This window comes from Schistosoma haematobium, chromosome 2, assembly GCF_000699445.3.
Source record: "Schistosoma haematobium chromosome 2, whole genome shotgun sequence".
Taxonomy (NCBI): domain Eukaryota; kingdom Metazoa; phylum Platyhelminthes; class Trematoda; order Strigeidida; family Schistosomatidae; genus Schistosoma; species Schistosoma haematobium.
In genome coordinates, this window is record NC_067197.1 from 43,983,649 (window position 1) to 43,998,001 (window position 14,353).

Consider the following 14,353-nt stretch of genomic DNA (forward strand, 5'->3'; position numbering starts at 1 on the left):
ATCAATCTGTTCATAAACTCACTTAAAAACTTAATAATCTCCACAATCTTATACTGATAATTACCATCTGCTCACTAGTGACTAACTTCGTGGGGGGGATTTTCGTAGTTCTTATGAGAAGCTGTCACTAGTGGATTTAATCCATGTCAGGTAGAGATAGGTATCTATCTTAGACAATGGAACATGTTCGTGCAGTTTCGTGGATTAGTTGAGCTTGAACATTAACACTGTTGGATGCCAGCTCAGTGCGCGTGCAAGGCTAAAGGTTCTGGGTTGGGTTGGAATCTTGGATGTGCACTGCTGTGGAGTCCCACAATGGGACGAAACGGCCGTCCAGTGCTTCCAGGTTTTCCATAATGGTCTAACATCAATCAGTTCATGATCTCAATCAAAAAATTACTTTTTTGATTTTCGTTGGAAGCCTTTTTGATAGGATAGAATAATTGCTAACTAATCCAGGACAAGGTTTAAATTATGCACTGTATTTTGCATTTGAACAACAATCATAACTGTTAAGTACTCTATAATTTAGTAATTCTTCTTTTTTTTTTTCTCTGCCAATATCATTTTACGTCAGAAATATTTTAAATTCACAATCCCTTTCATTGTTATTATACTACTAATCAATCTTCTTTTTAAAATACCAAGTCAACATACCTATATTACATTCTTGCATATATATGAATAGACAATTCATATAATCAATATAATGGAAGTAGATTCTTTTGATCCTATATCATAAATTATTAATAATGGAAAAATAATAGAAGTCAGTTCTTTCTTTTGCTTTTTTTTCCCCATTCTTAACTTTATTCTTGGCTTTTACACATATAAATTATTTTACCTTTTATAAGTTTTACATTGTTTGTCTCAAATTCATGCATAGATACACCTACAAGTATTTATCTTCTGTCTCTCTCTCTCCGTGTGTGTGTATATATACTAAAAGAATGTAACTTAAGATTTTGTTTATTGTACAAGTAACATATTTCTGGGTGTTATTTAAGATGGTTAGTGTGCCCTGAAGGACTGACTTTTAGTCGAACCATTTGTATACGACGTTATATATACACCTACGCCATTATGATCGATTCTGGTCCATATCACCCAGAATCTCTAACTATTGGTTACGTTAGTTACGCGGACCTCAACCAAGTAGTCTGTATCTACCAACATGGTTAAGACTAGAAGTTAGTGACTTCAAGCACTGATGCTACATTTTGGTTTGGCTGCCCCATAACTTTCTTCTAGCTCTCTCCAACACTAGTCAGCATTGCGCGTCGTGGTAATCGATATTCAGGTATACGTAACAATATATATCAATTAGTTTTGCAAATTCACTTTTTGAATTGTTTACAATTTTGTTCTCAATAGATTACAGTGTATAGCTAGAAATTAAATGTACACGATTGTGAAAGTCTGCCGACCATCTCCAACCAACTCATATCGAACTATATAGCATATCATGTTGAGTCAATTAGGTTAGTAGCAATATTGTAACTTCACTTATAGAATCTGATCAACATTAAGGACTGATATTTGTTACTACTATGATCACTTAGCTGTAAGAATATCTAAGTCAGTTTCTGCCCGAATAACTTGGTGTTAATATATCAGATTGTGAAACTGAGTGATTCGCGTTTCAATTCTGTGGAGAATATTAGTTCTTTCAAATTCACATGCAAGCTTATAAGATGACTGCCAACTAACATAAAACCTAGGTCATACAGGTTTATCTTCCAACTACTTCCAACCACCTAGCATCAAAGACAAGTTGATATATTATTAAACATTGATTAGTCTTTGGTCAGTTAACCAAAATACGATAGTTTCTTCGTGTACATTTTTAAATAGATTTGGACTAATCAATTTAAGTGTATTTGAGACAAATTTTCCTGAATTTGCAATAGAACAGTATTTATTGAACCTGGTAAGAAAAATCGGACTATTATGCACCATATTCTTGATTCGATGAAGCACAACAATACAAACCCGGGAATTGTTCAGGACAACCTGTAGCACACTATAAATAGTTTTAAAAAAAACTACTAGTGTTATGTTGATCTAGAGATTACATGATCACAAGTGTTGTTGGTGACAAATACTGTGGAGTTTCAAACTAGAGTTCCTATAGTTTTCTAGTGAAATCCAGTTTGCAATTGAAATTACTTTTTAAAAGCTTTATTTTTCAGTTTTTTTACTGTTAGATTTGCAACTATTATCTATATACCCAGTTCAAATTCTTGTATGCGGTAATATATACATCCTTTTATACTCTTTTTTATGTATATTTCCGCTGTTACTGGGATACGTACATGTACAACCTATTCTTATCTATAAATATAATGCCGTGATAGTATATATTCAATAAAATCCAGCCCCCAAATGCCCTGGTACCGCCGAGAGTGGGGAGAGTCAGCTCTCCCTCTCGCAATGCTCTCACATGGCCACGCGTATATAGCCTCTGCCAGGGAAGTCCTACTCACTGCCTTCACGTGGCGGGGATGTTGTTTACGAAGGTGTGAAGACGAAAAGCGAACATTTGGCTCTTTAACCGGGTTAGTGGACATGGAGTTGGAAAACCCTGATTCCAAACCAGTGGTGCACATGGGCTGGGTCCGGTGTCCTGAAGGAACAAATGGCGTATGAACCAATCGTTGGTCACCGGCTACCATGGGACTGCATCTCCTGACGTTGCTCCACTGCCTTGTGGATCAGACCTTCGGGTCGAAGGCTCCGGGTGTGGCTCCTTAAGAAAACCACCTACTTCTGTTTGGGCAGCCGGACAGTATCACATCCCTCACGCATATCAAATGAGATCTGTGTACCAATATCTATGTTTTAAAATAAATAAATAAAAAACAATAAAATCAAAATTAGTTATATATAAACCTGTCTAATTAGTTCATTATAGAGGTCTCTACAGTAAAGTAAACTTCGAAAAATCATTAATTTATTAGTTTAAACCAACAGAATTTGTTCAACTTAATAGGATTGTTAGTTTAAATGATTAATTTGTTTGACAAATCAGTACACACTATTTATTTACTGAGTTCTTTCTTATGATCATACCTATAAATTTGGACACGTTTTCACAATTGTATGTGAATTAGAATTAGTTTGTTGTAAGTAGCTAGATTCCACGGTGTATCTCTTTAAATTGTTGTACTTAACTTCACAAAAATCTATATTTTTATCCTCAATCAGACTATAATTATTGCAGACAAGTTAAAACTGTCACAAAGTTTGCACAAACAGTTTATTGTTACATTTGCTACAATATTATGACGTCTATTGTTAAGTGTTTTACATAATGCCTAAAATCTTATCAGTTACATAACTATTATTTGTTGAGATGCAGTAAAAAGATTGATCTACACAGAGAATGACTTGATTATTCATCACAGTGCTTCGAAATAGAGTCGTGTTTTATTTGATCCACATTTATTTAAGGTCACTCTCTTGGTATCCTAAACATTAAGTTCCATACTTGTATTTTATCTTTCAACATATGTGCCATATAAATCATTTGATTTGTGTGAGGGCTGGAATACTGTCCGGATGCCCAAACAGAAGCAGGTGGTTTTCTTAAGGAATCACAACCGGAGCTTTCCACATAAAAAGGTCTCATCCATAAGGCAGTGGAGCAACGTCAGGAGATGCAGTCCCATGGTAACCGGTGATCAACGATTGGTTCATACACCATTTATTCCCTCAGGATACTGGATTCCATGCACACCATTGGTTAGGAATCAGGGTTTTCCAACTCCCCCTAGATGAACCCTCCATATTCATTAATCCAGTTAAAGCGCCGAACATTCGCTTTTCGTCCTTTCAATTTCGTAAACAACACCCTCGCCACGAGAAGACAATGAGTAGGACTTCCCTGACAGTGATTGTATACATTGTGAGAGGAGTTCGAGGGAGAGCGAGAAAAAGAGTTAACTCTTCTGTAGAGTTGCCTTATTACTTTAAGTGTTCAACTTTTAACTAACCTAATTTCGAACTCCTCTTCGTATCATTAGCCAATAACATATATATATATATATATTGTTTCCCAAAGTCAACGTTACACAAATCTGTACAAAAAAAGAGTTGGTTTTATTTTTACAAGATAGGGATCACAATTATTTCTAGTACCAGTTATGATCATCTTGTTTGTCATTTTTATTATGAAATGCATAGTTTACATGGTAACTATTTTTGAATAAATTCCATGTCGATTGGTATAAAAGTTTCCTCTATTTTTGGTTATTGAAATATTAGTTGTGTTTTTTTTTCTATTTCAAATGATTATATCATTCTGTTTTATGATCATTATTATTGGTTAATATTGGTTATTGATTTTCACTATTGAATGGGAATAATTTTACTGTTTAGAGTCAGTCAACTAAACTAACCAATTATATTTAATTGAATATTTTCAACATTTTTCCTGTCATCTGTCAGTCGTAGAAAACTATATATAGATATACTAATCTTGTTATTTCTATCCGCGGAAAGTGTATTTTTCTAGTACATGATAGAATTTGTATTATATTCTATATGGTATTCTGTCGTCTTTGGCATTTGGTTAACTCCGGTTCTCACCCCCGCGCTCTTTCTTTCTCTTGGTCTCCAGAATAATGTCTTTCATAAAAATTCTTTTTGACTAAAGTATTTATTCTTTATTGATATCCATTTACGAAATAGTACAAACTTGTGTCGTGTATATATATATATATATATATATATATATATATATGTGTAAGTGTAGTTAAGTGTACATATGTACATACATGTATGGTATACTTTTTTATAAGGATGAAAAATTTGTTTGTAAATTATTTTATGATCAAACTTGGCCTCCTATCCCAAACACAACAACAAATGTAGGAGAAGACGAACAGTGTGGCAGCAGCCTCAGCAGCAATAGGTCTCAATATACACAAAGGGAAAAGCAGGATTCTCCGATACAACACAACATGCACCAATCCAATCACAATTGACGGAGAAGATTTGGAAGATGTAAAAACCTTTACATATTTGGGCAGCATCATTGATGAACAGGGTGGATCTGATGCAGATGTGAAGGCGCGGATCGGCAAATCAAGAGCAGCATATTTACAACTGAGGAACATCTGGAACTCAAATCAACTGTCAACCAACACCAAAGTCAGGATTTTCAATACAAATGTCAAGACAGTTCTACTGTATGAGGCGGAAACCTGGAGAACTACGAAAGCTATCATCCAGAGCATACAAGTGTTTATTAACAGTTGTCTACTCAAAATACTCCAGATCCGTTGGCCGGACACTATTAGCAATAACGTACTATGGGAGAGAACAAACCAGATCCCAGCGGAGGAAGAAATCAGGAAGAAGCACTGGAAGTGGATAGGACACACATTGAGGAAAGCACCCAACTGTGTCACAAGACAAGCCTTCACTTGGAATCCTCAAGGTCAAAGGAAAAGAGGAAGACCAAAGAACACATTACGCCGAGAAATGGAGATAGACATGAGAGAAATATACAAGAATTGTATGGAACTAGAAAAGAAGGCCCAGGACAGAGTGGGTTGGAGAATGCTGGTCGGCGGCCTATGCTCCATTAGGAGTAACAGGCATGAGTAAGTAAGTAAGTTATGATCAAACTTATCTTTATACATTATCAATTAATGGGTTTTTTTTCTCAGTAACATTAAGTCTCCCAATCAGTAAGCACTTAATGATTGACGAAGTGATTCGTATATATATATATATATATATATATATATATATATGTGTGTTGAGGTTTTTTTTCATTTTCAAGTACTGAGTTGATTATGGATCAATGGGAAACACTATAATTTTTGTAGCAAATTCGAACCTCAGCATTGGCCAACACCTTCAGGAACCTGGGTAAAACTTCACACAGATTTTGCTGGTCCAATTCAAAGAAAAATGTTCCTCATTATTGTGGATCCATTTACTAAGTGGCCAGAAGTATATACCATGACCAATTGTACAACATCAGAAACAATCCATAAGTTGTCCACCTTGTTTAGCTGCTTCGGAATTTCAGAGACCTTAGTAACTGATGATGACTCGCAATTCATTGCAGAATCGTTTAAGTATTTCTGTAGCACGAATGGAATAATTCATCTTTGTTCTCCGCCCTATTATCCACAATCGAACGGACAAGCAGAACGTTTTGTTCACACTTTTAAACGAGCATTACTAAAAGGGGGAGTCGAAGGGACAACTGAACAGGTAATCACAAAATTTTTAACAGCCTGCAGAACCACTCCGAACCCAAATGTTCCAGATAGTAAGTCTCCCGCTGAAGCCATGTTCGGAAGGCGTATCCAGACCGTTTTCAACGCCATGTTGCCATTCGAATTAGTGGATGGGTACAGTCACAATCCAAATATCCGAAACTTTAATGCTGGTGACGAAGTCTCCATTAAATCCTACCTCGGAAAAAACCAGTGGGAACTGGGCAAAGTTGTACAAAAATTGGAAAACGTTTTGTACAGAGTTCGAGGAACCTTTGGTATATGTATACGACATACAAATCAAATCCATAAAGATAAAAGAACGATGTGCACTCAATATAACCAGCCGGATCTTCCGTTAGAATTAATCTCAGACACATCAACGTTACATACGCCCAAGAACCCTGAAAAGAAGTCTCGGACAGGGAAGACAACAAGAATAATGAGACGCCGCCGCAAACAAGTTGTCAAGTTACAAGTGAATCATAGAAAGAAGTCTTATTCGGGGAAGGTATTGAGTCAGCTTCCAAGAACTACAACGGAGCCCCCAGAGGCCCTAAAGAAGCCGAAGAGTTACAGACAATCAGAACATAATGGAGCTTTCTAGAATATCAACGTAATATGCCACTATTGGTCAGTAGCATAATATATCTCTTAGCGGATTGGTCGAAATATAATGTTGATTTAACAAATGCTAGTATCTGTAAATACCCGTGATTTTCCGTACACTTTGATTCTTACCAAATAAACACTTCTCCAGCTTTTCTTCTGTCTTCTGAATGGCGACGGTGAAGTTCAACGTTCTAGTATCCTAGTCTTAAACCGTATTCTGCGTTAATCAAGTAGCGGACTTAACAATACTGTTTTATAAGTCTACTTTTTGTAAGGATGAAAAATGTGTTTGTGAATTATTTTATGATTAAACTTACCTTTATAGATTATCAAATAATGTTTTTTTTCTCAGTACTTATCTGTAAAATAAGCACTCAATGATTGACGAAGTGATTTGTGTATGTGTGTGTTGAGTTTTTTTTTCATTTTCAAGTACTGAGTTGATTATGGGTCAATGGGAAACACTATAATTTTTGTTGCAAAACACGTGGAGAATTCTACACAGACTAGTTAGTTCAACTCGGGGAATATACAATAAATTATAGTCATTAGAGTCGGTCAATTACTGAGTAGTGATCGATTTCTGATTTGTCTAGTTATTTAATACTGACCAAATTATGCCGATCACGTTGTAAGGTTTTTTTCTGCATAGGTTTTTTTAGCGAGTTAGTTATCTACAGGATGGGGTCACTAACTCCATGCCCAATCCTCTTCCTTTATCCGGACTTGTAACCGGCAGTAACTCTAGGAGAGCTACAGGCGGATTATAACACCTCGACATCTGCGAGAAAAAATGGAATACAATGGACAGCTCAGAACCAATTAGACGATTTGAACTTCGCAGATGACCTAGCCCTCCTATCCCATATACACGAACAAATGCAGCAGCCTCTGCATCAGTAGGCTTCAACATACACAAAGGAAAAAGCAAGATTCTCAAATACAACACGGAGAACACCAACCCAATCGCACTTGATGGCGAAACTCTGGAAGATGTAGAATCCTTCACGTACCTGGTAAGCATCATCGATAAACAAGGAGGACCAGATGCAGACGTAAAGGCGAGGATCGGCAAAGAAAGGACAGCATCCCTACATTTGAAGAACATATTTAACTCAAAACAACTGTCAACCAATGTCAGAGTGAGAATCTTCAATACGAACGTCAACATAGTTCTGCTGTACAGAACTGAATCTTAGAGAACTACTTCAACCATCATGAAGAAAGTATAAGTATTTATAAATAGTTGTCTACGCAAGATATTCAACGTCCATTGGTCGGATACCAACAACAGCCTTCTGTGGGAGAGAACAAACCAGCCTCCAGCTGAAGAGGAAATTATGAAAAGACTATGGAAATGGATAGGACATACATTACTGAAATCATCAAACTGCATCACGATGCAAGCCCTAACTTGGAATGCTGAAGGGAAGCGAGAAAGAGGGAGGCCAAAAAACACATTACGTCAGGAAATAAAATCAGATATGGAAAGGATGAGCAGGAACTAGAAAGGATTGCTCAGGACAGGGTTGTTACGCAACATCTCGAAATATTGGTTACTATTGTTGTAGAGACCCAAACTATGTACTCTGCACCTATTTACATGTCTTTCAGTGCAGTTGTCAATAACCTAATACATTAATATGTCCTCGTGATTCAGAAATCTCTAACCTTCTCCAATGTATCACTACACCTTTCATGTAGTTGGTGTTCGGGTATATGTTATACATGTTACAAGCATCGTACTTGATAAACTATTGCTACCTGATCAATCAATTCACAAACTTTATCTAGTGCTTTATGCCGAAACTTAGCATTGTTCACTCATCGATTACAGTATACATGAGCAATGCCTGGAATACGAATATCCTCTATTCGTAATAACCATAATTCATTATCTGAAAAGTAGAATAGAGAATACTGGTATTAAAATACATGATAGCTACTCAATAAAATAGGTTTTATATCAAATAAAACAACACTTACGTCCAACATTATCATGACGACCATCATGATAAGGTATTATAAACAATTTGAGAATATCCATTTGAAGGTCACTTAGTCTCCAGTGAATTAAAACTGTACTCATCATATGGTGTAGGAGTAGGTTGGAAGGAAGCTAGGGGCGACCAGACCATAACATGACACAAATCCATGAAGTCACTGACAAGTAGACTGATAGGTGTAAACTACCTGGTTGGGATCCGCGAGACGATAGTAACCGATGATTAGCGACCTTGAATGACATGGCTCGAAATCGTTTGTAATGGTGCAGGTGCATCCACTCTTTATGTCCTCCCAAATTCTAATCTTCTGAAATATTCATGCCCCTATTTTTTCTCTTTCCAAATTTATTTCACTGGATTATACTTGTTGACTAACATCTTAAAACCATAATCTTTCCGATTACTGTTTATACTCTTACTACCTCTACCACCATGTGATTTGAATCAACAATTGTATCTCTGTGCTAATAGGGTATAGCAACTCGAATTGATGTACGTATGTACGAAGTTCTACATTGTTGATAACTGACTGACTTATCATATCAAGCAATACTTGATTATTGTTTTACCCTTGAAATACTTTCAATTAGTATTTTTCTAATTATGTGTAATTACTTTTCATTTGAACAACAATTAATCCATATTTCATAGTGTTACACAACATATTACTGATATTCTATTCATCGTAAATAAGTTCATTATAAACAAACGAAATAGATTATACTCGTTATTGATGTTATATATATATTTATGACAAATTGTCTCTTGTGTTTACCATTCATTACTTATTATATTGATGTTTTAATGAAATACCACTGTATACATATACATATATAGCTTGTGTATAACTGAATTTGTCGCCTTGTTCACTGTCAAATTACCAGTTATTGGAAAAGTATACATGATTATAATTCATTGGATACTATTCAGTTGATTACTTTATTATTATTTCTTTTTATACTACTTAATCAATGTCTCTAACTGTATATATGCCTATTTAGCCTTAGCAACAAATATCATGTTAACATTGTAGAAAGTACATATTGTAAAAAGGTAATAATAACCTCATTTCTAATCATATAAATACATTTAATAATTAATCTTTAGGTAAATATCAAAAAGATTAAATTGCAATTAGTTTATTATTTACATAAATAAAGAGGATCAATACACAATAAAATAATAAATTAACATTAGAGAGAGGTTATGTGAAGATTGTAATCATTGAATTCATAAGTCAATTCAAGCTAGACCATCATGGGCCCACAAATGCTCAGATATGGCTGAAAGTGGGGAGAGTCAAGTCTCCTCGAAATGCTCTCACATGGCCACGTGCACACAACCACTGTCACGGAAGTCCTACTCACTGCCGTCTTGTGGCGGGCGTGTTCTTTACGAAATTGAAAGGAAGAAAAGTGGATATCTGGCGCTTTAAACGGGTTGGTGAATACGAAGAACGCACCTAGGGGGAGTTGAAAAACCCTCGTTCAAAACCAATGGTGCTCATGGGCTCCAGGATCCCGACGGAACAAATTGAGTATGAACCACTTATTGATGACCGGCTGCCATGGGACTGCATCTCCTTACGTTGCTCCACTGCCTTATGGACCAAACCTTCAGGCTGAAGGCTCCATTCGTGGTTCTCTAAGAAAACCACCTGTTTCGGTTTCGGCACCCGAATAGTATCACAGCCTACACACAAATCAAACGACTTGTGTGGCACATATGTATTTGGTGTCCCTTTGAACTAATATTTATGTGTTCCCATAAATAAATTATATCACGGGATGCATAAATGTTTATGTGTTTAAATAAATAAAATAAAATAAGACCATCATGGAAAACCTGAAAGTACTGAACAGCTGTTTTATTCTAGCAGTGCGTATCCACGATCCCGCTCCGCAATATTCGAATCTAGGACATATTATTCTCGAACGAGAACGCTTAAACTTTAATTTATTGAGCAGTGGTTTGAACAGTTGATTGAAGTAAAATTGGATAGAAACTTTCAATATGAATTAATTATGACGAGTAGATTGTAATTAAATGATAATCATAATAAAATCCAAATCTAGTATGATTAGATAATTACAAAACTATATTGAAAAGTAAAATTAATATTACCATTAGGTGATCGTTGATCTTTGTCACAAATTGATATAAGTTGTAATTGTACCATTGATAATTAAGTGCTCGTTTCAGTACCACATAGTTCTCAATTCAAATACAGACAGAATCTTATGTGTACAGCTATTCGGTTCTCTTTCGTTTTTAATGGTCCCTTAATTAACATTGAATTATAATGAGTACGACCTACAAATTGAACTAAAATTTCCACAGTTCTGTTACTGACTGACTGATAAATATTTCATGTTTACTTTCTTGAAATGTAATCTCTAAGGAAGATTGAAAGTCTGAAAATGCACTACTTCATTGGTCAAAGCTTCATCGGTTAAGTATGTGTGTGTGTGTGTCGATGTTCATCTGTAATGTTAAGTACTTGAAGGGATGCTTGTGATTTTTTATTTTAATGTTGACAGTATGACCTGGCTCAATAAGTAGGTATTTGTGTACAAATTGGAATTGTTTTGATTTCTTTTGACTTGACCACTTTCCTTCGTCTATGTTTTCTTGTTTGGCCAAATGAATGAACAAATCGTTGGTACTTTATCAATTGTATTTTTAATTTGATTTACTATTTCCTTTAGGGAAATAAAACTATAATTGAATGGATTGATTCATTATCTATTTTGGGTATTAATAAATTGCTGTGTTTGTTTTACAATCTTTCTAACAATCTAATAAGCGTGGAGTAAGCAAATTTTTGTTTCGACTCCCAATGGAGCATAGGCTGCCGACCAGCATTCTCCAACCCACTCTGTCCTCCGCCTTTCTTTTTAGTTCTATCCAATTTTTGTTCATTCTTCTCATATCTGTCTCTATTTCTCGGTGTTATGTGTTCCTTGGTCTTCCTCTTTTCCTTTTACCTTGAAGATTCCATGTGAGGGCTTGTCTTGTGACACAGTTGGGTGTTTTCTTCAATGTATGTGTCTTATCCACTTCCAGTGCTTCTTCCTGATTTCGTCCTCCGCTGGGATCTGGTTTGTTCTTTCCCACAGTAGGCTGTTGCTAATAGTGTCCGGCCAACGGATCCGAAGTATTTTGCGTAGACAACTGTTAATAAACACTTGTTTTTTTGGATGATAGCTTTCGTAGTTCTCCAGGTTTCCGCCTCATACAATAGAACTGTCTTGACATTTGTATTGAAAATTCTGTCCTTGGTTTCGACTTGTAAGCTACTGATCAAATGTGATTTTATTAAAATTTGATGGTATCTAATTTATTGTAGGACTGTATTCACATACACATTTCACTGTAAATATAAAATCATGGTTAGGTTACCTATTCGTACCTACAGTTTTGATTGATATAACTCATACGTATGTCCTCAACGCTTGTCACATATAGCTTGTAGTAGTCTAACTTACCATTCTGATGATTACATATTTCAAAGGAATTTGCTTATTGGACATATACATGTTTGTTTTGTCGATAAGATGTTCATTGCATGTTGACCAGGAATTATATCATGTGCAACTCGATAATTCAAACGTTTGCTCATTCGTTGTAAAACCACTTCATCTACATTTTGTTTGATCAACTGAGTTATATATCTATCCCTATACATACGCTAACTTTGGTTAACGTTGTTTGATTTCAGAATTGATTTACATCACTCATATCTTACACATTTATCGTACAACATACAATACAAGTTAGACATTGTATAGCAGGGTGTCCAGAAAACATGTTTTGTCCTATATGGGTCTTTTCGGCTGAATACACTTATACCATATTATTAATAATTGTATCGAGAATCAAATCCTGTACCGTACGTTTCAAATAACAAAACGTCATCCACCGGGGTGCTGATCTTGGCTGTAGTCCTGGAGATCCCTCAATCTTTGGTTGGTAACTTTGACTTTTCAAATGACGTCAAAATCCAGCTATTACTAATAAAAAATACATTCATTCTCTTCTGTTTCTATGCAAAATTGTACACATCTAACTAGGCATTGGCTTAAATCCTTTCCCGTCTAGCTTTAGCTTAACAGAATTTATTTTATTGGATGTGTAGGATCAATGTAAACGGCCGCCAATATGCTTCTTACATGAATTTTTAAAGTAACTCGTTTATAATTCTTTGGTTCCGTTTTTCTAATCAATCGAACAGATGATAGTTATTCATTCACCAATGTTCAATATACGTATTTTTATTTCAGGGTAATGGATCAGAAGCAAGTCATATTGCCAATACACTTAGTACAAAATTAAATCAATTATCTAGATTATGTAAAGATTTATCATTACGTGATCATAATGGTGGCGGCGTTGGTGATCAACAGCATCACACATGTAATCCATTATTTCGTTTGGCTAGAACACTTGAAGGTAAACTAGTTCAGGCTCAACGTTGGCTAGCTGATCCTCGTGGTCCATTACGTCATGTTGGCTTAGAAGCATGTCGTTCATTAGCTCAAGGTGCAAGAAGTATTATAATGTCATCTGATAGTAATGATGTTTCTGCCAATAACAATAAAATAAATGCTAACAGTAGTCCGTCTGAAGACAAGGGGACCAATGATGCCTGTTTAGAATCATGTGAACATGTCGAGAGAGTTTCTGACAAACTTTTTGCAATATCTTCTCAACCATTAAGTAAGCACCATTACTATTATTTCGCTCTCTTCTATATATGTTAATCCAATGTAGAAAATATTGATCATATACAAGTTCCACACTTGTTTTCAGCATGCAAAGTAAATACAGTGAATTTGAATATTTTGAATAATCTCAGTTATATTAGGTATATGTTTTTTGTATAGGAGTATCATCGTGGTGCAGTTATTCGACATTAAACTACTAAGTCGCAAGCTCGTGTTCTACTCCTCCATTTTCACTTCGGGCAGCCATGTATTATCTCTTAACCATCCTACAAAAATTGTAACCGAAAACCTAGTACACATATATATACTTTTTGAATAAGTAACAAAATGTATATCTCTTACTCTAGAACTGTGCTATTTTTGTCAACATCACCAGGAAATCGAAAATAGACATATACATCAAGAGTCACTGATGTTCTCACTTGATACAGACATATACAAATGACTTAATTGGTATGATCGAGATACCATGTAATAAACACAAATTAAATATCAATATAGGGTTATGGAGATTGTTAAGCTTTTGATTGAAATCATAAATCGATCGATATTAGATCACCATTGATTAAAGTCAAACATGAATACCGTTAGATGCCAACTCAGTTTTCTGGAGTTTAACTATTTGTGTACAAGATCAAAGGTTTCTAAGTTCGAATACCGTAATTAAGATCATGAATGTACAAATTTTTTTAAATGATGATCTAACATCAATCAATTCATGATCTCAAACAAATTAAAATCATGTGAAAAATGAATGGCATTATTAATTAGC

At 35.3% G+C, this 14,353-nt stretch overlaps 1 protein-coding gene across 1 annotated transcript in view; it reads left to right on the forward strand.

Moving 5' to 3' along the window:
• The window catches only part of MS3_00007047 (uncharacterized protein), a 68,446-nt gene that overhangs the window by 10,204 nt on the left and 43,889 nt on the right, over positions 1-14,353 (forward strand). Inside the window, exon 8 of the mRNA XM_051215303.1 lies at positions 13,138-13,573. Coding sequence (XP_051068511.1) covers positions 13,138-13,573 — 436 coding nt within the window. The remainder of the gene's footprint in view (positions 1-13,137; positions 13,574-14,353) is intronic.